Genomic DNA, 26,033 nt, shown 5'->3' with positions numbered 1-26,033 from the left:
CCATTTGTTTCTGTTTCTATTCAGTTTCAGAGATACTTCCCCCTCCATTTTTCATAAGTTAATTTGGGAATTGTAGAAAATATTTGCATGATTCAAAATGCAAAACCATAGTTAGTAATGTTTTTCCTCTCCCCTCCGTTTCCTCCAATATTTAATTTGAAGTACTATGGCTAATTTATTTTTAAATGAGAGTCACGTGGCATTTTTGTCAGAAAATTGCATGAACAGTAATTTTCAAAGCATTCTGAAGTACTTCACAGCCCCCTTCATTCAGTTCAACCAATATTGAGTGAGCACTTAATTTGGCAAAGCACGGTAGTGGAAAGAAAGGTGAACCAAACAAAGGCTTGTCTTAAGATGCTCCAAGCCTAATTTGGGAAACAGGCCCTTAGACATAGAATTCTAGTCCAAAGCACACTCTGAATATAATAATAGAAATGCAAAGTTCTACATGTAAAATTACCATTTATAATAACAACAGAAAAGAAGATCTGTAACATATCTTTTTTCTTAGTAATTAACCTGAGAAAAACTATATTGGACATTTTATAGATAAAAATTTTAGATTCTACAAACAGATGTAATAGATCTGAATCAATGGTGGGATATACAATGTTGATGGATGAGGTGACTTATTGTGAAGATGTCAATTTTGTTGTTGTTGTTGTTGTTTGTTTTTGTTTTTGTTTTAGTTTTGAGACAGAGCCTCACTCTATTGCCCATGCTGGAGTTCAGTCGTGCAATCTTGGCTCACTGCAGCCTCTGCCTCCTGGGTTCAAATGATTCTCTTGCCTCAGCCTCCTGAGTAGCTGGGATTACAGGTGCCCACCACCATGCCCAACTAATTTTTATATTTTTAGTAGAGACGAGGTTTCACCATGTTGGCCAGGCTGGTCTCAAACTCCTGACCTCAAGTGATCTGCCCACCTCAGCCTCCCAAAGTACTGGGATTACAGGTGTGACCCACTGCATGCAGCCAAATTCAATGCCATTCTAATGAAAATACCAGCAGGATATTTTAAGGAACTTTAAAAACTTATTCTAAAATGTAGGTAAAAGAATAAATGTCTATGAATATTTAAATTGATTTTTGAAAAAAGAACAGGTGAGAGACTTTCCTCTCTACAATTTGAGAAAAGCTGCAAAGACATAATAATAATAATAATAATAATAATAATAATAATAGGTAGGAGTGCACAGCAAAAGGCTAGTAAACCAATTAATAGAATATAGAACTCAGAAACAGATGATAAGATAAAAGTAATTTTGCCTCAAGGGGAGGATGGATTGTTTGGTATTGAAATGGATGGATCATCACTTGACAGAGCTTCCAAACCAGTGTGTCACATTACAAGCTATAAATGGATTATAGGTGTACAGAGCTATTGATCTCCTTGACCCTTAGGAGATCCAGGAAGAACCTAAAGTGGTCAGAGCTCCCAGGCTGGTGGCTTCCACTGGTGACTATGAGCAGTCCCACCAATTTACCACATTATGTTAAGCATATACTATTATATCCTCTTGGTTCGATTACCTGAAAAAGAAAAGATCTGGAGAAAAATAGAGTTGGATTGCTACCCTATATCACATATAAAGGTGACCTCTAGATAGATTACAAACCTAAATGTGAAAGGTAAAATTGTAAATGTAGGAGAATTTCTCTATAACCTGAAATAGTGTAGAACTTCTTAAATAAGACCCCAAACCACAAGGCATAAGGTGGAAAGTCATAAATTTTACTACATCAATTTTAAGACTTCCGGTTCAATGAATGACACCATAGACAAAGGTAACAGACAGATGATATACTGGGAGAAGGTATTTGCAATGTCTAAAACTGACAAGGCATTGATAGCTACAATGTCCAAGGAACTCTGGTAAATTGACAAGAAAAAGGCAGAAGACACAATTGTTAAAATGGGAAAAGCATATTCACAGAATGGACAGACCACAGAAGGGGAGTAACTGCATTGACTAACAAGCCTATGAAGAGATGATTAGCCTTACTAGTGTTCAGAAACATGCAAATTAAAATAACAGTGAGATATCAAGTTATACTCATCAAATTGACAAAAATTGTGAAGTCAGGTAACACCAAGTATTTGATAGCATGAGGAGAAAAAATGATTTTTCATGTATTGTTGATGGGAGTGTAAACTGTTATACAGCTTACAATCTGACAGCATTTATTGGTACTAACCATGTATTCCTATACCCAGAAACCTCAGTGCTGCATGTGTATCCTGCAGAATCTCTCCGTGGTTTGAAAATAGGACACTTCTTATGGGGACGTTTATCACAGAATCATTTGTTTATCACAGAATTTTTTGTGTAAGGGATTAGAGGCAAACTAGATGTCTATCCATAGAGAGATGTACATGTAAAATGTGGTAAATGCATACTTTCAAATATTACATAAGGGTTAGAAGCAATAAAGTAGTTGTGCAAATAGTAATACAGATCTTGAAGACATTCTTGAGCAAGAACGAGAAATAGAATGTGATCTATAACCCGAAGACAGCAACATCAATTTTAAATACACACACATGGCCGGGCGTGGTGACTTACGCCTGTAATCCCAGCACTTTGGGAGGCTGAAGTGGGTGGATCACGAGGTCAGGAGTTCAAGACTATCCTGGCGAAGATGGTAAAACCCCATCTCTACTAAAAATACAAAAATTAGCCAAGTATGGTGGTAGGCGCCTATAATCCCAGCTACTCAGGAGGCTGAGGCAGAGAATTGATTGAACCCAGGGGGCGGAGGTGGCAGTGAGCCGAGATCACACCACTGCACTCCAGCCTGGGTGACAGAGCGAGACTCCATCTCAAAAAAAAAAAAAAAAATACACACACCCCAAAAACTAGATAGATAGATAGATGGATAGATAGATGATAGATAGATAGACAGATAAATAGATATAGAGAGATAGATGATAGGTAGATGACAGATAGATAGAAACACGTAGAGATAGAAGATAGATAGATAGATAGATAGATAGATAGATAGATAGATAGATAGATAGATAGATAGATGATAGAGACAGAGGGAGAGAGAGAAAGAGAAAGAGAGAGGTATTTGTTAGATATCCTGGACTCATATCAAATATATTAAAGAAGATACCTGAGAGGGATAGAAATGAGAGTGGGGATGTGGATGAAGGAAAAGAACTTTTCAAAATGAGGAGTTGGACATGGACTAATGATGACATTTTATCATGAACTAATAGATGTAATTAACTTGGCTTTTTGTAGCTGAGTTATTCCCCCAAAATTTTTAAGTGATGTGGGAAGGGAGACATCAACTCCAACCAGGGAAATCTGAGAAGTCTGTTTGAAAGAGGGCAGATTTGAGCTGAGCTTTGAAGGATGGATAGAGCCTTAGTAGAAAGTTCTGGAAGAGAAGGGAATTTTTGATGAGGAAACAGCTTGGTTGGAAGCCAGGTGGTGAGAGAGTACAAGATGGATTTAAGTATCAGCAAGGAGAGAGTAATTTTTGAAGTCTAGGGCAAGTATGGGTGTTTTGTGGAAAATAAGCCTGCAAAGACAGATGGGAGTTGAATGGTGAAGGGCTTTCAATGTGTGACTAAGGAGTGTGGGTTTTATTTTGAAAGTAATATGGAGCGGTTTACAGTTTTTGAGCAGGAGAGCAATAGGACCAGACCTAGGATGATTACTGTCACAGAGTGTTAGATGGATTGCTGCAATGTTTGACTGGACACAGAGAGAACTCCAGAGGCTGTTGTCATTATCCAGGTGAGAGCTAATGAGGGACTGAGCTAGGCTTTGGTTATTGGTTCCTAAAAGGACTAATAAGAGTGGCATGGACACGGACTCAGGAAATTGGAGGGACCTGAGAAATAAATTAGAATGCTGTCTCATCTTTATAGCAAAGGTGGTGGAAATTGTAGGAGATGGATGAAGTCACCATGAGAGAGACAAGAGCCTTTGGGCAAAATGGAAGGGGCCAGTGAAGAGGGTGATGAAGGGACAATAGACTGAAGAGCCCATAGTATAGTGCAGTAAAAGCCAAGGAGGAGGTTTCAGAAGGGAAAGGAGTGTTCAGTGATGACAAATGCTGCAGAGGTCTATGGTATTAGAATTTAACAGAGGTCACTGGTTACTTTCCAGAGAGTACTCTCAAGAGAGAGGAGTTGGTAGGCCCAGATTGCCAGGGCTTGGAGAGAGTGAAAGGAGAGGAAATGGATGCAGCGAGTGTTGACTGGTTTACCATGAAGTTTGTTCTGGAAAGGCAATGGAGACATGAGATGGTAGCTTATAGGGAACGGGAGTAAGGGAGTCAGAGGAAGCATTTTTGTTTGTTTTATTGGTTAGTATCACGCACTCCAGAGCATGTTTCAAAGATGAAAGGAAAGCAACCTGTCCGGAACACGGAAGAGAATAGTTACTGGAGTAGGGTCCCAAGGGCTAGGAGCCCTGAAGCAGCTGCCTGGCAGTGCTCACTGCAAGCTAGCCTTGCTCTATCTTCGTGTGCACCTTCCCCCTAATTGTGCTCTTTAGCTTTGCCTTTGGGAGATCTTTCCTCTTGCACATACACTTACTAGAGCTTCTCCCACCCCCATAACACCCCCTCACTTTTTCTTCTCTTGGGTTCCGGAGACTGGTTGAAAATGGACTAACAAATACACCTGTCTTCGTCAAGTCTGCAAGTCAAGGGATGTGATTAGCTGCTTGGTTCTCAGGCCAAAGGACCTGAAGCACTCAAAGCCCTGAAGGGGAAAGTACTTGAAGATTTGTCTTCCACTCAGCTTTAAGGGACAAGTGTTGCTACTCTTGGCCGTGGCGGCCTTCATAAGGGACTTTATCTCTACAGAATTCTGTATTAACTTTTTCTGAAAGATTGCCAGCACCCGATTCAGAAGCTTTTAAAATCCTCATAAAACCAGAGAATGAAAAAAAGCAATAATGGAGGTGGAAGGTAAGCAGAACATGGGACTTCCTGCCCAGTTCACCATCCGGCCAGGCCCCTGGTCTGGCCAACTCCTTTTCACCCCTTTTTCTCCCCTAGTTCCTAGGGTTTAGCCTGTTTTGCTTGCTTTTCTGACTGCCACTTCCTCCCTCCTCAATTTCCCATCTAGATGCCTTTAGGTATGGTTTCCTGATTTATCCCTAACTCTGCTTTCTGTAAGAACCAGAAAATGGACTGTTAACTTGTTTAAGGTGTTTTCATTGCTACAAACTCTAAGGAAACAGTTGGGCAGAGTGAGATATAACCAAAAGTAGATGACGGTGTGAAAGTGGGGAAGGTACAGAGGATGATGAACCCTGACAAAACATCAGTCTTTAGTGAGCTGTGAACACCTATGCTGCCTACTCTCCTCCCTATACAGGCCATTGACTCTGACCTGGGAGTTAGCACCATTATCTCCCCAGCAGCTGAAACCATCTCTCTTTGAGTTAAATGCTAGACAAGGTCTTCAGCCTGAGGTAGAGGTGGGGTGAGGTTGCTAACAGTCTAGTGGATTTTCCCCATGTGTGAATCCTCAGGTTGCTTTCTCTGACTCCAGATTTGTCTTGACAGAATTGGCTCAAGTACTAAATGTTGTACATAATTTATACCTCTAGGTGGTTCAAGCGTCTCACTTTGAGCAAGGGCAAATTTTCTTATAAATCATTGTTTACCACGAATTGCTGGCTCCCCTCTGGCTCTCTCTCCAGCCTGGAGCCCAAGATCAGCTATTTCCACATTGTTCTTACCCTCCTCCTATTGGACTTATCCCTCTCCCTCACCCGCATACTCACCCCCAGTACTTCTGATATATATATTTGCCAGTGCCCAGACCTGGAAAACCCCACCACCTGCTTTGCTTCCTCCTGCTCCTAAGCTGCCAACTATTGTTTGAGGAAGGTTCCTCCACACATAAAAACGTGTTCTCTAGTGTCGGTGGAGCTCTCAGTGCTGCTTGGTAGGCCTTCACACTTTTCTAACAATTGACTTCCTGTCACATCCTCCATAGCATCTCCTTCTGGCCCTCTCAAGTCATCCTCAACCTCAAATACCTTCCCTCTCTACTCATGGCTCACTTCCTACATTTGTTGAGAAAATTGAGATCAATTTGAAATAGACATTCTCCACTTCCCTCTTACTTACCAAAATGTGCCCTGGGTCTTCTCTTTATGCATTTTTTTCTACTCTCTAGTTTGGAAGAATAAAAAGCCCTCCTCTATCTCCAAGATAAACCCATCAACAGTCCTTGGGTTGAGAATCATATCCCTCCTGCCTTCCTATGCCTTATGGTATATACTCATGTGCATGCATAACTTCTCTTTTCTAACTTGGATTGAGAGTTCCTGAAGGACAAGACCCATGTTGCATTCATTTCTGTTTCCAGCATGTTTCACCATGGCATAGTCGGCAATCAAGAAATTGCCCGATTTATCTCTAAAAAATTGCCTCATCGATTTACTGAACCAATGAGTTGTCAGTGGAACAAGTACACTGACATGAGTTCTTTGTCCTTGGTGCATCTACATAATTGATTGCTAAGGGTGCCACTGGGCAGCAAGAAGAATTTAGGGAAGAGTCAAGAGGATTCAATACACTCCAGACCCAGGGTTTTTGGTGGAGTTACATGACATTTTAGTGGGAATTTTTGACCAAGAATTGACCTGCCACCTTATTAAGGGAATAGTGGAAAAAGCCGCTAGACTCAGACTAAAGATCTCGGTCTGCCGCCCGTAAACTGCATGGCCATGGACAAGTTAGCCCCTGGGCCTCAATTACTTTCTCTAGTACATTGAGGACAGTGTTGTTATGAGCATTAGATGGAGTCGTACATGTGAAAACACCTTGAAATCTGAAGCACTTCACCAATGTAAACTTGTGACTCTTATACCTGATGCCACCAACAGCTCTGGGGCTTCTACTTTATCGATACCACAGCTGCCACCACTTCCATTGCCCATCTTTCCTGTTGTACACAGAACTTGATGTCATCTCAGCTTCCAACTGTTCATGATGGGAGGGGAAAATATATCAGAAATGTGGAGCTCTCATTCCCTTCCCATCTTTTTCGCCTGCGTGTGTCTGTGCAGAGGGCTTTACTTGTCCATAGGGACTACTACATATTGTTGTGAGGGTCAATGGAAGGGAGTTGTGTCATCCCATCTTCTTCAGTTCAAATCCATGAATGTCTATGATAATCCATGATTATATGGCAGGCTATGCCAGAGTACCAGCAGGCTCTACCATTTTAACAGGCTCTTGTGCCTGTGGGCATGTGTGTTTGGATTGGAATGTGTATCTCTTTATCAGCATAGGTGTGCATATTAATGCTCCTCTGGTTCTAAATGAATACAGGAATGTAAGTTTGCATGGGAACAGCATCAAAACTGTGTAAGTAAACTGCTTCCCTCTCTTCCTTGCCCTTCCATCTCAGAGCTCCCTGAGTTCTCTGACAAGGAGGTCCTGACAGAATTTCTTTGATCCTACCCTTTTTTTTTACTCCTTCTATTTAAGGATTAGTAGTTGGTTGCTCCCAGTTACCTCTCACTCCCAAAATTTGATGGCTTTTCACCAGAGAATCAGGGAAGTCAACATTGATCCAGAAGCAATCAGCTCACACCAGCTCAGTATTGGACCAAAGGTTGTGTAGCATACAATGATGGGCAATATATTGTGTCAGAGAAAAATGCCAAAAGTATCCCTTGTCTAATGGAATAGATACACTACAGCAAAAATTGCTCTGAAGTGAATTTCTGGCAAGTCCTGTTTCGCTTTGATTTTTATTATAAAACCATATCTGTGTTTTGCTAGAAAAACTAAAAGAAAAAGGTTGGCTCCAGATTGTAATTAAACCTTGTATTTTTAAATAAACCATACATTTGTAATAATGTAGATCTAATCATTTTGAAACTGTAATGAGACTCCTGTGTGAGACAGTCAATTTGCTCCCACCTTTCACAGCTTTAAATTCTGCTCCTCTTTTTATTCAATCTTTTTTCTACTGAAAGCACTTCCTTAGGAGTTTACTGCCTCATGAGTCCAGCAAATGAGGTTTGTTTGTTAGTTTGTTTGTTGGACAATTGGAGTTTGGTTAATCGAGCTTTTTCTCCAAAAGCAAAGTTTTGTCAGTGGAATGAAACTATAGCTCATTTTCACATACATTGTCTCCACTGACGCTCAAAGCAACCTAGGAAATGGGTAGAGCAAGTAATAACTTCATTTTGCTGATGAGAAAACAAAGGCCTAGAGATTAATTAACTTTTTCAATATCATACAGCTAGAAGATTGGAGCAGGGAATTTAATCTAACTCTTATACTTCTGCTTCAAACAGGAGACTTTTTTAAGAGGCAAAGGTGACATCAATTCAAGTTTGCTAGAAAACTTTCAAATCAAAATCATTCTCAAATTAAGTATTTCATGTCTTTCCAACAGGTATATTAGTTTCAGGTTAAATTCATCCCAAGTGGAGTTGTATTTATTTACTCACGCAGTCTGGAAACTCGGTACACACTGGGGCTCTTTGTATAGACTGAATGCCCATTCCAAGGGATATGGGGGCTCATTCAACAATTTATAATAGTTACAAAGGTGTTGAGTTGTTCTGTTTTTATTTTTATGTCCAACTGTTGATCATATTTACAGTTTTATGTGATTTTTTATTCTTGCAATTCCCATTAAATATCACAAAAGGGAAGTTTGGTATGGTTCCTGATAATAGTTTTGTGAATGTGTTATGGAGGAAAGGGACACCTGAAGATTCTCCCATGAATTTATTTGCCTCTATCTAGCAGCTCCACTTCATCCTATTTTAATAATTACATTTCCCAGGGATAAGGGAAAATATGACATGTCTAAAGCCTACTTCTCCAATTTCTGCTCAGCGTAATGACCATCAAGTTAGCATACTGTGCCTATATTCCTTCTGCCACTAAACTAATATGCTAGCATTGGAGACTCATAGCACATCAGAATTTGTCCACCAGAGCCTAGATAAACTAACCATTACCCACTGACCAGGTAAGAAGGCCACTTTAATTGTGGAACCAGAAGAAATCCCCCATCTTTTAAGTTCTAGGGAGAGCCATTCCTTGAAGTGCATCTTATTTCTTAATTTGTTAATTATATCAGTACATTTCTATTAAAGAGTACTTATTCCAATGAAAAGTGTGGGTAAATTGAGATAAATTGCTTTGGTATCAATGAAAATAACAATATTTTCTCCGCAGTGTAGCTCTTACTGCTCCTGTTCATGGGTTTGTGTCTCTGCGTTCAGAGCATCATTCAATGCAGAGACAGTGTAGCTTGGTGGAAGAAACAAAGCCTTTGGTATCAGCAAATTGGCTTCACCAGTTGCTTGCTGTGTGATCTCAGGCAAGTTCCTTAATCTCTCTGCATTGGAGTTTCTTCATCTGTAAAATGAGATTCATACCCACCTGTTGGGGCTGTTAAAAGATTAAAGGAGGTGAATTTAAGGAATAGCACTTTATAAACTCTTGGTAAAAGAAAGTTATTATTATGTTTTTGAAGAGAAATGTGAGTAAACAGGTAGAAGAAATGGATGCAAAGTCTTGCCTAGCAAGAGTTAACTTTATCAGTCTGGGATATGTCTTCTTAAAAATTTCAACATGCTGACAATAACCAGTGGAATGGGTGGATGTATCTTTGAAAACAAAACGTGTAGATGCATGTCTTCGTGCCTGGGCTGGCTGCTTCAAACACTGATTATAGCTGAAGAACTAGAAAAGAAATGTGATTCCATTTGAGTGTTGAGGGGGAGACTCTGATACTATTTATTAGCTGTGGCAGACCTGAAAATTGTCTTTGCAAGACATCGATCACTATGTATGTATGTATGTATTATGTATGTATGCATGTATGTATGTATGCATGTAGATGGAAAGGGTCACTGCTCTTGTTGGCGAACTGTAGATGATGTTAACATTATCAAGCTGATCCAAAGCTTCTTGGGCCACAAAATAGGTCTGTATATCTGCATGATATGATTCTTTACCTGCCATATGCTAGACACATTCTTCACCACCAGCATTCTTTCTTTTTTATTACTTCTGCAGGCAATGCTAGTTCATTAGTGCTGTTACTAGGAGAGTGAAGTGTATGGCTTTATGGATACTCATCTTCGTTTGTTTCAACAGAGAGAGCACACAGTTGACTGGGAGGCTCTGATGTAACGCTTCCACTGAGCAGCTGTGTGACATTAGCCAGCCCTGTTGGTAACTGCTTTGCAGCTTGGTGCCCTTCGCCTGCCTTGCAGATGTATTGTGATAATCCAAAGGAATGGTGAAAAGAAAACTGCTGTGAAATTTAAGTATTCTGCTTATGGGGGTGTTATTATTAGTATCTTTCTTACCACATTTCATTGCTAGGAGAAGGAACCCTAGCTACTGAGGTAAAGTTTGTTAAGTTCTTGCATTTCCCCCACCCACTAGCTGAAATGAGAATTTCAGTTGTAAAGTAAGGACAAATTGTAAAAATCAAGCCACCTTGTTCCTAGGCTGGAGGTCAAGGATCTCTGCTCCCCCTTCTCAAAAGGCCACAAGGAGTATTTTAGGATAGTGACATTCTTTTAATTCCATTTTGCACCTAGCAAATGAGACTTGGAAGTGGCCTTCTCAAAGATTCCCAAGTGCATATCTAATTCTCTATTTTCATTCATTTCATAATGATGTATATTCCCCACAATTATGTTTTGTGTGTCTACTGCACACCAAATACTGCATCTCCCGGGATATAGTGGTGAACAAACCTCACTCTGTTTCCTCAAATCTTCCTGTTTTGTGGGAAAAATGTGCTAAACATCTCCCTAGATGTTCGCCCAGGCATCTTAAATTCCACCTGTCCAAAGGTGAATTCCTCATCTTCCGCCCAAGACTCTTCTTCCTCTAAGTTCTCTCATGTCATCAAAGAGATCCACTCAGTTGCCCAATCAAGAAACACTGGAGTCATCATTTGCACTTTCCTCTGTTTTACTCGTCAGTTCCAATATGGCACTAAGTCCTTATAGTTTTTAGCCTCTGAAATATCTCTCAAATCTGCCTTTTCCCTGTTTCCACTGCCATGAACCTAGTCCAGGTCACCATTATTTCTCTTCAGGAGGTCATAGCCCCCTTATGGGGTTCCCTGTCTCCAGTCTTGTTACCCCATCCACTCCTTTCCTCTTGTGGTGTGTCATAATGAGGAAGGAGAGGTACCCTAAGCCATAGTGATAAAGGAAAGCTGAGGGCCTTTCAAAGATTGTGAACTCCAAACCTGCACAAGCCATAATCATTTGCTAAATAATGGTACATCAATAACAACAAATAACTTCTATTGCACATTTAATATATGCGAGGTGCAATGCTAAATGATTTACAACAGGGATTCTCCAAGTGTAGTCTTTGATCCTGTAGAGTCAGCACCACCTGAGAACTTGTTAGAAATGCAAATTTTTAGACCCAGCCAGAACTACTGAATCTGAAACTCTGGAGCTGGAGCCCAGCAATCTGTGTTTTAATCACCTCTGGGTAAGTCTGATGCATGCTAAGGAGCGAAAATAATGATCTACTTGAATTTTCTTATTTAAGCTTCATAATTACCCTATGAAACAGACACTGATATTATCCTCACTTGACAGCTGAGGAAATTTGAAGATGCCATTTGTCCCAAAGTCTTACAGTGGTGAAGAGGGAATCTGAATCCTAGACTTTTGAACTCTGAACCCTGTACATTTAGCTAGCACATCATGTCACTTCACTAAATTCTGAACAAAACTGGAAGCCAAACTAAAGTTTAAAACAAAACATGCTAATGTACCAGATTAAGCACCTCAGCATCTATAAATTTTTGTAGGTTATCCTCTATTGCCCTTTCCTACTGATTTTCTGTGATCTCACCTCTGCTCCAGCCAGACCCAGGATTCTGACTGGCCCTTGCTTACAGAATTTGCTGATTCCCATGAACATGTTGTTCTTCATATTTAGAATGTATTCACTAACAGTTTGTTGGGTCTTTCTTTGCTCCTCTGCTCCCTTGTCAACTCACACATCTCTTAATTCCTCTTGGATTTGTGATATATACCGTATAATTTTTTAAAATGCATTGCATATGACTGGTGTGGTTTAGCTGTATTCCCACCCAAATCTCATCTTGAACTGTAGTTCCCATAATCCCCACGTGTCGTGGGAGGGACCCAATGGGAGGTAATTGAATTATGGTGGCGGTTACCTCCATGCTGTTTTCTTGATGATGAGTAAGTTCTCATGAGATCTGATGGCTTTATAAGGGGCTTCCCCCACCTTCACTCTGTACCTCTCTTTGCTGCCACCATGTGAAGAAGGACATGTTTGCTTCCCCTTCTGCCATGATTATAAGTTTCCTGAGGCCTCTCCAGCAATGCTGAACTGTGAATCAATTAAATCTCTTTCCTTTAATACAATGACCTTATCTCCAATACTTTTTGTGATATGGCCTTATGTCCCCCAACAAGCTTAAATGTTGCTTGAGGGCATGGGCAATGCAGTGTGTTTCTTTTATGTATTGCCTTCTCACCCCCTACATGTATATTCATACTTGCCAAGCACAAAACTCAGCATGAGATGAAAAGTGTTTAATTAGGTTGGTGATGGGTCATGTGTCATCTGCTTTCAAGGGATAACATAACTGTAAGTTTCATGAATGCAGAAACTATGTCTTACCTGCCATCTTAACCCGTATGCCTGGCACAGAGTAAATCTGTGAATAAATCATTGTTAAATGGATAAATTCCATTCAGGATGAGAATCAAAGTCATTTCACTGAGAGATCTCAGAGAACAAAGAATGCCAGAAACTACATTAGATTTAGACCATTTCTGTTTTCAAAGGCTCTAAAAGGTATTGTTTTAAAAGTCTACAGTTGATGTTGTATGTACTTGGGTTAAGTCCCTTTCTCTTTCTGCCCTTCAACTTCTCCATCCTGAACTGGATCAATTCCTGAGTCTTATGCAGCTCTCTTGTTGGTGATTCTGTGATCACATGTTTCCTGATTGCACTCTATTGCAACTATTATAAATTAAAGTTAAAATTCTAAGGCCCCCACAACCATCTGAATGGATCCGTCCTCTTGGCCAGGGACTTTCCAAAGCTAACCTGGAAAACTAGTTCAGCCCATGATGGGAACAGGGAACCAGACATGCCTCATTATACTCTCCTCCCTTTTGGAGTTACTGATAGAACAGACTCTTGACGTCTGATAAGAAATATTTACCATCTATTCTCTCCGAAGCCTGCTACCTGGTGGCTTCATCTATTATGATATATCCTTGGTTTCCACAACCCCTTATTATAACCCAGACATTCTCTTCTATTGATAATAACTCTTTCAACAAATTGCTAATCAGAAAATCTTTGATTCTACCTATGACTTGAAAGCCCCCCACCTTGCTCCAGGCTTCCAGTTGTCCCAGCCTTCCAGACTGAACCAATGTACATCTTACATGTGTTGATTGATATCTCATGTCTCCCTAAAATGTACAAACCAAGCTGTGGCCTGACCACCGGCCACATGTTCTCAGGATCTCCCAAGGGCTGTTTCATGGGCCATTAGTCACTCATATTTGGCTCAGAATAAATCTCTTCAAATATTTTACAGAGTTTGACATTTTTCCTCAACACTATGTAGACTTCCAAACAAGATACTGATGTACCTGGGCCACTGGCTTCTCAGTGTGTATAGTCCATTCAATCATTTCTCCACTCAGCAAACGTTTACTGATGACCACTGAGTACCATGCATAGTGCTGAGCACAGGTGATTCAGTAAAGAGTAAGACATAAGCCCTGTCCTCAAGGAGTTCAGTCTGTTGGGAGGTATAGACACATAAACAGGCAATCTAGCCCACACCGTTGGGTGGGGGTAATCATAGAAAACTCCCTGGAGAAGCTGATATCTTGGTTAGAGCCAAAAGATATAGAAGAGGTAGCCAGGAGAGCAGAGCCATATACAAAAGCACATAAAAAGGCCCTGGGATAAGAGGTTCGGAGAGAGTAATGCAAGATTGGAGGTCACAGGCAATTTGGCAGGCTGTGGCAACACTCCAGGCGAGAGATGAGAAAGACTTGAACTAAGACCATGGGGCTAGAGAGCAATGAACAGGTTTGAGTTAGATTTTGCATGTAGAATTCACAGTACTTGCTAATGGATCGGATGTGGGAGGTGAGGGAATGGAAGGGTCATGGAGGAACCCTGAGTTTCTGGCATGATCAACTTTATGAATGGTGCGATTTACTGAGTTAACTCCATTAACTCAGAAAAAGGGAGCTGGTTTGGAGAATGGGGTTGAGGAGAAGCCAATGTGATTTAGTTTGGGGCATGTTGGGTTTGAGTTGGAATATCTATTTGAATAGATCTCTTATAAGTCATTGACTATAAGGATCTGGCACACTCAGAAGAGAAATATGGGCTAGAGGTTCAGATTTGGGAATCATCAGTATGTAGATTAAGACCCTTTAGGAGGAAAAATAAACACTGAGAAGCCAAGTGCCCAGGAGAACCAGGACACCAGTGCTATGTAAAAGGAGAAATGCTCTCACTGATGTGGGATGCTGGCATACATGCTCATCTATTCCCAAGCACACATCTCTGCCCCCAAAGAGGGTTGCTCAATGATGTTTGTGCATCTCCAACTGAAACTTAAGGGAAGGAGCATTGAGTGCCCAATCCTATAAACTCTCCGTTTTGCCATAAATGATGCCTAAAGGAAAAAGGGAACTGATGCTTTCATTCTATCTGCCAGGTGTTTTATATGTATTAACTCATTTAAATGCTGACAATAATCCTAGGTAAGAGCTATTATTACACTTCAGCCCTTGATACTCAAGATGGTAATGTCCCTTGCCCAAGGTCATATAACTGTTAATTGGCAGTAAGGAGACTTCACGTAAAGTGTACCTAACAGCACCGCACCACCTTCTACAATACAACTGGATCCTTAGGAAGGCCTGTGCACACCCTTCTCCCTTCCCTGCTTCATAAATACCATTTGCATCCCCTAGCTTAATGCTTTGCTTTACAAATCCCCCTGGGAAAAGCAAAGCTCTAAGTTGTCAGTCATTAACGCCTCAGTGGGAATGAATTTCAGATTCTTCCTCAGGAAAAAATGTTAATTTTATGGGAGAAGAACACTGGAACCTTAAGGGAGGTATAAAAAGGCAGAAAGGGACTAACTTATGAAAAGTCAGCCTCCTTTACCAGTTTCACTGTCCTATCTAGTGTGAGGCATATGCTTTTAAGATTCATCGATGATATTTCTACATATGTCTACTATTTTATAGGCAGCCCCATTTCTGAGTCTTTTACCCTAGTTATCTGGGTCTAATCAGAGGTCACCTTAAACTGCACACTGATCCCAACTCACTGTGGTTGGCAGGAGGCAGCCAGCCTGGGCTGTGGTTGCAGACCTGCAGTTCCTGGCCTTAAGCACAAGTCCCAACTCATTCCCTTGAGAATTAGACCCGATGTGCATATTTAAAATCCTGAGCAGATGGAAGCAGGAGAGCTCATTGGAAAGACTTGGAGGAGTTCCTTCTGCCCTGTCTGGGTCTGTTTGCCAAAATAAATGACATGTATCAGGGCAAGGCATTAGTCCAAGCCCATTGAAATTCTGCTAGCTGTCCAAACAGTGATGGTGTGTCAGATTGGTTCTGTGAAATGACCAGGGTTAGCAAGAAAGAAATAATGTGTGAGCATCTGGCTGCTGCAGCCTACTGATGGGGACAGTCCCAGGGGCGGACCCAGGGTAGTGGAGGGGCAGCCTCAAGGACCCCCTAAGACATCTGCCACTGGCAAACGGAAATAGCCACGTACTGGCAGCAGGCGGTCTGTTTAGTTCCATGCCGTTCCTACTAGCTATGTGACCTAAACAAATCCTTCCTCTTCTCTCGGCCTTTTTCCCCCCACCCGCCCCATGTATAAAATAAAGCCTGGATTGAATGGTCTCTAAGGGCCTTTCCTGCTCGAACATTCTGTGACTTCTCTGACGCTGGTTTGATTTCTTTTTCTCTGTAGAGGGAGAGGCCCACCCACCCACCTGCTTATCTGTAGTCTCTATGTTCTCACACTGACCTCTGCTGGCCATTATGAAAAATGTCGCTTATAGTGTCGGATGGGAAAGGAAAGGAATTCACCGTTGATTTAGTTAATATTAAGCTTTAGCTGTATGGGTAATGAGGCAGAAATCCTGTGCATTAGAGATGAGGAAAAAAGATCATACAGCTATAAGCACAAAGTAAGCGTATCTGGATGACAAAACAACCCGCAGAAGAAATGGGTCTCCCTCTTTTTTTTCTCAGTCACTTTCATTTGTTCCCGGTGTTCTGTGCCACTGTATGACAGGACATCCATGGATGGGAAGGCTTTTTGTCTCATATCCTATGACTGCAGGCTCCATAAGGGCCTCACACCATGCTGAGGAAACAGTTGTGGACGAGCAGAAACCTAGAAACTTCCCACAGGCCCTGCTTCTGGCCCTTGATTCAATGTGAGAGGTTTCAAGCTGGGCTGCTGGCACGCCCACCAACCCAAGCCGGAACCTGGGGCCAGTTCAGAAGTGCACGTTCCTCTGGTGGTGCCTTTTCAAACTCCCATTTGGAAAAAGAATTAGAATTTTAAAAATATATGTGAGTTCTTTAGGAGAGTTCCTTTCAGCTCTCTGGGCGGAACACAGGTGTCAAGAAATTCTGCATGCCCACCAAGCCAGGAGTAAAGAAGCAGGCTGTGGGACCCTGCCTTTTCTGCATGGAATTGGAGTTCCAGTTAAGTCTAGCCCTCGAGTTGCCTACCTCCTAAGTCTCCTTGCTTACCCTTGCTTACCATGTGCTTGCAAAGGTAAGGGACCAGAGGTAGAGGGTGCCAGTCCCTGTGCCTATGTTGGATGCTGCTGGGACTCTTCTCTAATGGTGTGAGCAGGATGGGACTGGGCCGCATCACAACCTACTCTCTCAGTAGCTGTTCAGTGATTTCCCTTCCTTCCCTTGATGTGGGAAAACTTTTGGCAGGGCTTGGATTTGGGTCAAGCATTCAGTGCCCTGACTGGATCCTCTCTGCTAGTAATAACGTGGCCTCTGCAAGCCCATCCTGCCCTCCATTCTCCTATCAAGCAGTTCCGTCCTCCTCAACAGCTGGTTCTTATCTGCCTCTCTTGTCCCAGCCTCAGGCAGGCAGCCATGGCCTCATTCTGACATACACATGTTCTCCTGAATGCTCCTTGATGACTTTCAGCCAGGAAAGACCGCTCTTCTCCCAACTCTCCCTGTTCCCAAACCTCTGAGGGTTCCCTGTGTCCTGCCACATCAAGTCTTCAACTTTTCTGCGGTGCTTTCCAGGCCCACTTCAGCGGGAACCTTTCCAATCAACCTTTCCAATGCAGCCCATGACTTCCCCCAGCCATGGGCAAAATGTGAGCATTCCACAAACCCTCCATTGCCAACTCTTTTTTTGTGTTCCCGCAGCACTTAGGCTCTGTTCCAGATTTGTACTGTTTGCTGTGACTTTGTATGCATTAGTCTTAAAACCTAAGCCCACATTTTCTTTTTTTTTTTTTTAAATTATGCTTTAAGTTCTGGGATACATGTGCAGAACGTGCAGGTTTGTTACATAGGTATACATGTGCCATGGTGGTTTCTTGCACCCATCAACCCGTCATCTACATTAGGTATTTCTCCCAGTGCCATCCCTCCCCTTGCCTGTCACCCCCCAACAGGTCCCAGTGTGTGATGTTCCCCTCCCTGTGTCAATGTGTTCTCATTGTTCAACTCCCACTTGTGAGTGAGAACATGCAGTGTTTGGTTTTCTGTTCCTGTGTTAGTTTTCTGAGAATGATCGTTTCCAGCTTCATCCATGTCCCTGTAAAGGACGTGAACTCATTTTTCTTACAGCTGCATAGTATGCCATGGTATATATGTGCCACATTTTCTTTTTTTTTTTTTTTTTTTTTTTTTTTTTTTTTTTTTTGAGACGGAGTCTCGCTCTGTCGCCCAGGCTGGAGTGCAGTGGCCGGATCTCAGCTCACTGCAAGCTCCGCCTCCCGGGTTCACGCCATTCTCCTGCCTCAGCCTCCCGAGTAGCTGGGACTACAGGCGCCCGCCAGGTCGCCCGGCTAGTTTTTTGTATTTTTAGTAGAGACGGGGTTTCACCATCTTAGCCAGGATGGTCTCGATCTCCTGACCTCGTGATCCGCCCGTCTCGGCCTCCCAAAGTGCTGGGATTACAGGCTTGAGCCACCGCGCCCGGCCGTGCCACATTTTCTTTATCCAGTCTATCATTAATGTAGGCCCACACTTTTGACCTCCTACTCATTGTCAACAGCACCCCAGCACTATTTTTTAAGTACTGCTCTTTTTCTTTTTATATTATTAATATGTATTATACACACATATACACATATACACACATATTTATTGATTTTGTGAAAATCCCAATAATAATAAATAACAGATCCACTGTAAACAAAGTTCCAACGACGGGAGGTAGGAACCTAAAAAGTGAAAGTTTCCTCCACCCCATCATTCCCAGAATGAAGCCTGTTAAACAGTTTGCAACCTATCATTTTTTGTAGGCCACATGTTGGATATTGGGAAAGGTTGAGTGGTAGGTGGTGCCCAAGAGAACTGCATTTCCTTGGACAGAGCGTCTTTTACTTCCTTGCAAGGGTCGTAGGTCTTCGTGGGCCTGATTGACACTTGAAATTATACTCCAAAGGATCGTCACAGCTGGTGGCCACTTGCATCTCCAGTACTTAACTGTAGCCACAGCATAAGGCATCCGTCCCATTTTCAGCCTTTAAAAAAGTAAACCTTGAAGGTGAACAGTAAAGGGCGTGCTTAATGGGCTTCTTTTCAAAGTTTTTCACAGATTTGTAGGAAATTACGGACAGTCAGTAAAGGGGCCAAGAGGTAGAGATGGGAAGCATTTATGAAAATGGACTTTCTACCTGATACGGTGTTGTGTTCTCTGAGAGGTAATGCATATTACTAATGGTTTTCATTCTTCTGCCAAGAAAATTCAGTTCCTACTGGGATTTGTTCTAAATGATAGACCAGCCTGCGTATGTTGTACCCACTGGGGTTAATGCTCAGTCTGAGTCCACTTTAAAATGTCAGCCTGTACTCTCAGACTTAATTGTTACAGACATTTTATAAGCAGGACATTTAAAATCCTCAGGCTGTTCCCTCTTGCTGTCATAATTGATACTTAATAGATATTCTCAGGCTTCTTGTATTTTACACATTCAACACTTTACAGATTGGAGAGGAGAGGAGAGAGGGATAGGAAGAAAGAACAAATAAGCAATTCATGTGTGTATATGTGCATGTGTATGTGTGTTTTCCCTATGAATGTCTGCTACTAGGTGCAGTGATGGAGTCCTGGGATCTGCCAACAAAGATGAGCTCTTGCAGGTTTGTCAGCTTGTAGGTTTCTGGGCCCACTCTGGCCCCCTGGGGCAATGTTCTCTAGGTACAGCAATTTCTGGGTTTCACTGCAAGCACATGGTTGGCCATTTGGATGTGAGTTATAAAATGTCATGATGCTCTCCAGCGTTCTGTTCTTTCACTATTTTGACAATCTGATGGATGGCCTGGCATTAACTAGGAAGAGGACAATATTATCCAGCCTGAATAACTAATTTCCTAAGAAGTACAAAGTTGAAGGATCTTGGTGCACATGAATCTTATTAAATGTGCTTATAAAATGTGTTCTATCCAAATAAGCTTAGCAGCCCCTAAAATAGCCTTTTCTGATCCGTGTCTGGAACTTTGGCGTGCCTCACAGATCTCTTAGCCAAAATTACTCGGTGAAGTGATGACAGTGCTCTTTGTATGTGGGAAAATGAGAAGTATTAATGCTAAGTCCTCTATTGACTAATTGCACTCCTTCTGTCCACCTTAGGGGCGACCTGGACCAATTGGAATTCAAGGCCCATCAGGTCCTCAAGGATTCACTGGCTCTACTGGTTTATCGGGATTGAAAGGAGAAAGGGGTTCCCCAGGCCTTCTGGGACCTTATGGACCAAAAGGAGATAAGGTAAGACCAGCAAAGCTTGATTTCTCTTTGATGCATGGGCCACAAATGTAAAGATCAGAAGTTCTCCATCCCAGTTCTGCTCATTTATGATGTCATTCCTGAGTAGTTTCGTGCCAGGCTGTATTTCTGCATTTTTTTTTTTTTTTTTTTTTTTTTTTTGAGATGGAGTCTCACCCTGTTGCCCAGGCTGGAGTACAATGGCATGATCTCGGCTCACTGCAACCTCTGCTTCTTAGATTCAAACGATTCTCCTGTCTCTGCCTTCCAAGTAGCTGGGATTGCAGGTGCCTGCCACCATACACAGCTAATTTTTGTATTTTCAGTAGAGATGGAGTTTCACCATGTTGGCCAGGCTGATCTTGAACTCCTGACCTTGTGATCCACCCGTCTCAGCCTCCCAAAGTGCTGGGATTACAGTCATGAGCCACCGCACCCCGCCCAGGCTGCATATTTTAATAAGAGATGGGATGAGTGATGTCCTGCCAATGATTCAGCCCACTTGTGGAAGGACTCCCATAGCAAGCACACCATAAAGTAAATGTATTAGCTGCTTGCTAAACAAGTGGGCTCACTGTGGTAAGAAGTCAGGTGGGTTTGAACTGTGCATGGACCAGAAGTCCAATCACCTGGGCAGCAGAGATCAGGAATCCAAGCAAGGATACTGGGAAGAAAGGGGTCAGAGTGCTTAGAAGCAATCTAGGCCACAAATATAGGGAAAGAGCTGCAAGAAACGAGAATGATAATGTCATGGTGGCAGGCTGACTGTTCAGCAGCTCAGTTTATGTTCCCTGCCTACTTTAATCACCTTCTATTCACCCCGTTGGTGAAGGAAGGATTCCCTCACTAGGATCATGGGGATGACTAAAGATATGACACCTGACACTGGACAGATGAAATTGACAGCAATTTGTTAGTCACATATACTCACAGCTCAGGGGAAGAGGATACCACATACCACATAGGGCCACACAGGGATAGCACTTGGGAACAGAGTTTAGAAGAAAAGGCTGTGCGAAGCAGACTTTGTAGTGTCAGTAGGGCAGGGTGCCCCCGGTTCCTGAAGGTGGATGCAGTTGGCTTGTTTGAATAGTCCACTAGGCCAGCAAGAAATTGAAACTGCTATTCCAGGATAAGCAGGAGTTGCACCTGGTCCACTTGATAAGGAAAGTTGTTCGGCCAGGGGGCCTTATCTGTAGAAGCATAATGGAGAGGGAAACTTGTGATTAGGTTATTCAAGGTCCTCTAGTTTTCCCCAGATGGCAGCAGGTAATAGTGAGCCTTAATTTTAAAACCTAGATTATACTCCCTTAAAAAAAAGAGCTGGTTTTGGAACAAAGACCTGTCTAAGGCCTTAGGTAAAGGTAAATGGTCACTTGGAACTGCAGTGGGAATCAAGGGTATACAATATGGGGAGGGAGGTACGAAACACTTCTTAAAAATGTAGGCCATTGACTCTCATAAACAAACCTACTGAGTCTAACAAATACCAGTTGGATTGTGTCTTACATTCCTCTCCCTATTCCTTTTTTTAGGGTCCCATGGGAGTTCCTGGATTTCTTGGCATCAATGGGATTCCGGTGAGTGTGTCCACAGATGAATTTTTCACATCCTCCTTTAGGTTCTGCCTCATATTTCAGACACTTTGACCTCAGCAACATCCTGTCTCATGCAAGCATGCTCAGAAACAAGGGTTGAGATATGTGTGGTGAGGTTTAAAGGGCAGTGGTCACACACAATTGCCCTTGGATTCAGGCACAAGCAGCCCTGTGTTGCATGATTGGAGAGTGGAGGGACCTGTGTAGCCATAACATCAATATCTTAGACAACACGAGTTAAGTCTTGTGGGTTGAGCAGAGCTTTGATTGGAGATGAGGAACTGGTTCTAAGGTGTAAAGACAGAGCCACATTAGAGCATATATATCCTTATATAGGGAAATTAAGATGATACATGAAATTAGAGGATAAAATCCTTCATGATATCTTGATACATTCCATTTCATAATTTGTTCTCTTCAGCCATACCTCATTTCAGAGTGAATTTTCCTTTAAAGTTTTTACAAAGTGACTACTCCAAAGATCACTTGGGGGCAGCCTCTTGCAAAATTTATCCTGTGGACCTCTGCTCTGCCCAAGATAAGTGGAAGGTTTGAAACTTGCAGACAATTCTTTTTTCCATCCATCCAGCCTAATCTCTTAGTTTCTCTATTTTCGTCCTATATCTGCGCTTATCCCACCGCTGGTGATTCCATGGTAACATTGCACCAGCCTTTAAAATACAATATTTGGAACTTACTGGCTATCTTTTTTCAGTTTTTCCCTTTGACACATCTCTATATATTTAAGCCATAGTCTGGGCTATGTTTGTCTACAGCAGCAGTTTTCAATCTTGTTTAAGAGAAGAACAGAATCTCAACATATAGAACAGAAAAAAAAAAAAAAAGTGCAGCTCCTCCATTTGTGGGAGGTCCTAAAGCCTGCTTTTATCTTTCCAACAGCCTCTCAGAGGTTGTTCTGAATCTTATCAAAGCATGGTTTTTGGAGACCCTATGATTAACAGCTTTTGTGTTATCCTCGATAATAATCTAGTATCAGGAAAAGGGGTTCAAATCTTTTTTCGCCAATCTGTAGATATTTAATGTGCTCCTGCTATATGTTAGCACTCAACCTGGGGGATACAGAGGAATCATGTGGCTCTGCCCTGAAAGATAATATCATCTGATTCATTGTCTCCTCTGATCTCGCAGACATTTATGAATTTGAAAAATTGAAGGCTTACTTACCTCATATCTGTTGCATGTATCAACAAGTCGGCCATCAGACTTCAGCATTTTATTCAACTGCAGAGTCTGCAAAGTGCCCAGAAATAGACCATTGGGAAAATAAGCAGATGAGGTTGGCCATCCTTTTATGATGTCTCCTGGCATTTTCTTATGGCTGTGTTCCTATGGCCCCTTTAGCCAGAGTCTCCGCCCAGAATGTGTATCTTCTGGGAGCCACTGGGTAAGGGAAACTAGCAAACTGGAGGCAGCCTCTTTCATTCATTCTGTGGACCTGGCTTTGCCAGAGATGAGTGGAGGACTTGGAGCTTACCATCTTAGTATGCCCTTCCTCCTGCAGTCTTGTTTTAATGGGAGCTGGAAGGAAGTGAATCCTGGAGGCTAAGGCTGTTTCCAATTCTGAGCTGGAAACTGCTCCAGAGTCCAGCTGGATACTCTTGCCTCCAGCCTGTGGCCAAGAGAGCCCTAGAGCTTGCAGGAATGGATCACTTCTCTTCGAGGCTTCATTGCTTGGCAGAATGAGTTGCAGCTGTTCAGACCCCTCTAAATGAGCTTACCGCTCCCAGTAGAAGTCCCCACTCCCTTGTGGGGTATCCACATCTTTTACTTAGGCCTTATCCTTTTCTAGTTTTTTTGCCCGAACTCCTGATATTTCCTTTCCTTGACCAAAAATTGTATGTGTTTTCTTTTGACTTCTGATTGCCCTAGCTGCAGGCTTCAAACCTCATTACTCCATAAAATCCCACTTTCTTGTTGTTTCTCTCTTGCAGCCTCTCAAGAAATATTTGTTGAACATCTTTTGTTCAGTGCTTACCTCTTCCTTCCACCTCTACTCTCCCAGGAATCATTGGTACCTGTCTCAAATACTCCAGCGCCTCACTACCTACAGCCCCATGGGACTTAATGATAGATAGTTTTTTTGTGCTAGTCTCATCCAGCTCCTAGAAAACAGAGATTATATCTTCTGTTCCTCTCAGAAGCCTGAGAGGCCCATGACAGAACTCTGCATAGAGTAAATACTCTAAAGGTATTGCGGGGGAGGCTGACTCCAACCTCTAGTGCCTAGCAATAGTTCTTAGACTGTCAGGGCTCCCTCAGACAGAAAAACACAGACACTATAGGCCTAGTCAGACTGATTATTTTGTTCTACTTTCAGTAACACATATTAAGCAATTTGGCTGAAACCAAGAGCTTTCCTAACACATCTTACTAAACTGGATCACTGCACAGATCTGCTTCCCCTCTTAATATTAGCTGATTGTTAACATATGTGTCACTAGTTTTGGTCTCAAAACTCCATTTTTGCTGTCATGTAGACAATTTCAACATGAGTGGGTTAGTCATCACTTCATGATAAACTAAGTCTTTGCACTAAAGGGCACAGCAACTAAGCTAGAGAGTGAGCAAGCAAGCATTCCTAAGATCGTCAACATTAGAACAACATAGACTAGGGACAGCAGGGCTGTGGCTTTTAATGATATCCCAGCTGTGAGCTGGGCCTGTTGGCATCCACAAGAGATGTGTGTTTATCAAATGTTTTCAGTTCAAAGCAGTTGGGAGCAGAGATTTTCACTTTACAATTTATGTTTAGCTTTCCCCATGGAGTCAATCCCACATCTCTAGTTCCCTGCCTGGAGACTTGTAAATGAGCACACGAGATTTATATCCTCAAAGTGAACACATACCACTCACCAAATGGAAACTTTTCCTTTGAAACTGGGTTCTGAGGAACGTTGTTTTGGCTTTTCTGGAATACAACAGATCCTCCTATTCCATGTGCTCAGTCCCTTGAGGCAATACAGAACTATGGTTTCCTACCTCAAAGAGCTATACACTCTTGGAGGGTTGGCACACACATACATAAAATCATTAGCTATAAGAATAAAGGGCAATGTGCCAGAAATTCTGTGGTTCTGAGAACTGAGAGGAGGTAGAGCTCAGTCCTGTGGTTTACCCTTGCTGACTTGACTGAGAGAAGATTGTTTATTGAGCTCCTACTTAGTAAACCTAGTCTCACTTATTTTAACCATAACCCAATGGAATAGGCATTATTCACTTTTAATGCTGACAATGACTCTATAAGGTAGGTATTATTCATCACCATTTGACAGTTAAGGGATCTGAGGCTCAAGCTGGAGAAGGGAAACAGTGGGATTGGAGCTCAAGTCTAACTGGCTCAGAACATGCCTTGTCTACCCATTTCATGGCATCAGCTGGGTGAAAAGGTGCTGATAGATCTGAGTCAGAGGTCAGAGATTTATTTCCAGAGAATTCAGCTAAGGTAGGAAAGTGCAAACAGGTATCCCTGAAATCCTACAGGTAGGAAATATCAGGAGTTCAGGCAAGAAAACTAGAAAAAGATAAGGCCTAAGTAAAAGATGTGGATTCCAAAGGTTAAGAATCCAGACAAAGGTTTTGGTGTCAAACAGAAACAAGGGCTCAGGAGTAAGGAAGACTCCTGGTACTTAGCCAGCCTGTCGTTTTGCTTCAATTTATCCCTGTAACCTAGCTGAGAGATAACCCCTAGCAAGTTTGGCTGGGACATTTTATAATAGTGGCGATCAGGATCCCAGCCAGAGATACACATTTCACCTGAAGGGTTTAACTGAATAGAGTTGAATGAAGGGTATATTTAACAGATGTGGTCAAGATTAGGGGAAACAACAATGGATGGTGGAACGACTAACTCAAAGCTACCCCTAGACCTGAAAGGGGAAAAAATGGAATGGTAATTATTGGAATCCAGTGAGATCTGGAACCATGAAATAGCTGTTGCCGAACAGGAACTAAGACTACGGAAAAATTTGTCCATTTCCTTGGAATATAGCCAGGGAGGGAGGGCATGGGGGAAATAAATAACCTGTGTCTTTCTCTTCCTGCTTTGATCTCTCCAGTCTGTGTCTCCCAGTGGCCAAATACAACTGGAAGACAGAGGGAAAGGGAGCCTAGGTGGTACAGTCCATAGAGGCCAGGCTCCCAGGACACAGATCTGAGGGAGATAGAGTATAGATCGTCAGGGCAAACAAGAGTAACCATCCCAATTAATAATAAAAAGTTGCAAACTTTAGTAAGCTGCATCAGCTTCCCCAGTGCAACTAAAAATCATCACCTGAGTCTGCAGAGGCACAGATAGCAGCAACTTTGTTGTAAAGACAAGTTTATTGACCATTCCTCTGGACTTAGCATTCCACGAGTCTGGTTGTCTAGACTCACACTTTTGTATTAACAGCGTGTCTAGC

At 42.2% G+C, this 26,033-nt stretch overlaps 1 protein-coding gene across 5 annotated transcripts in view; it reads left to right on the top strand.

The window, feature by feature from the left end:
* COL4A6 (collagen type IV alpha 6 chain) overlaps nucleotides 1-26,033 on the top strand; it is a 298,746-nt gene that overhangs the window by 205,512 nt on the left and 67,201 nt on the right. For all 5 annotated transcript variants that reach the window (XM_010358971.2, XM_010358974.2, XM_010358973.2 and 2 more), the window contains exons 4-5: nucleotides 19,883-20,017; nucleotides 21,550-21,594. In XM_010358971.2, coding sequence (XP_010357273.2) covers nucleotides 19,883-20,017; nucleotides 21,550-21,594 — 180 coding nt within the window. The remainder of the gene's footprint in view (nucleotides 1-19,882; nucleotides 20,018-21,549; nucleotides 21,595-26,033) is intronic.

The sequence above is a fragment of the Rhinopithecus roxellana genome, chromosome 7 (assembly GCF_007565055.1).
Source record: "Rhinopithecus roxellana isolate Shanxi Qingling chromosome 7, ASM756505v1, whole genome shotgun sequence".
NCBI classification, from domain to species: Eukaryota; Metazoa; Chordata; class Mammalia; order Primates; family Cercopithecidae; genus Rhinopithecus; species Rhinopithecus roxellana.
Note: the sequence above shows the minus strand (reverse complement) of the source record. Positions and strands in the feature narration are given on the sequence as shown.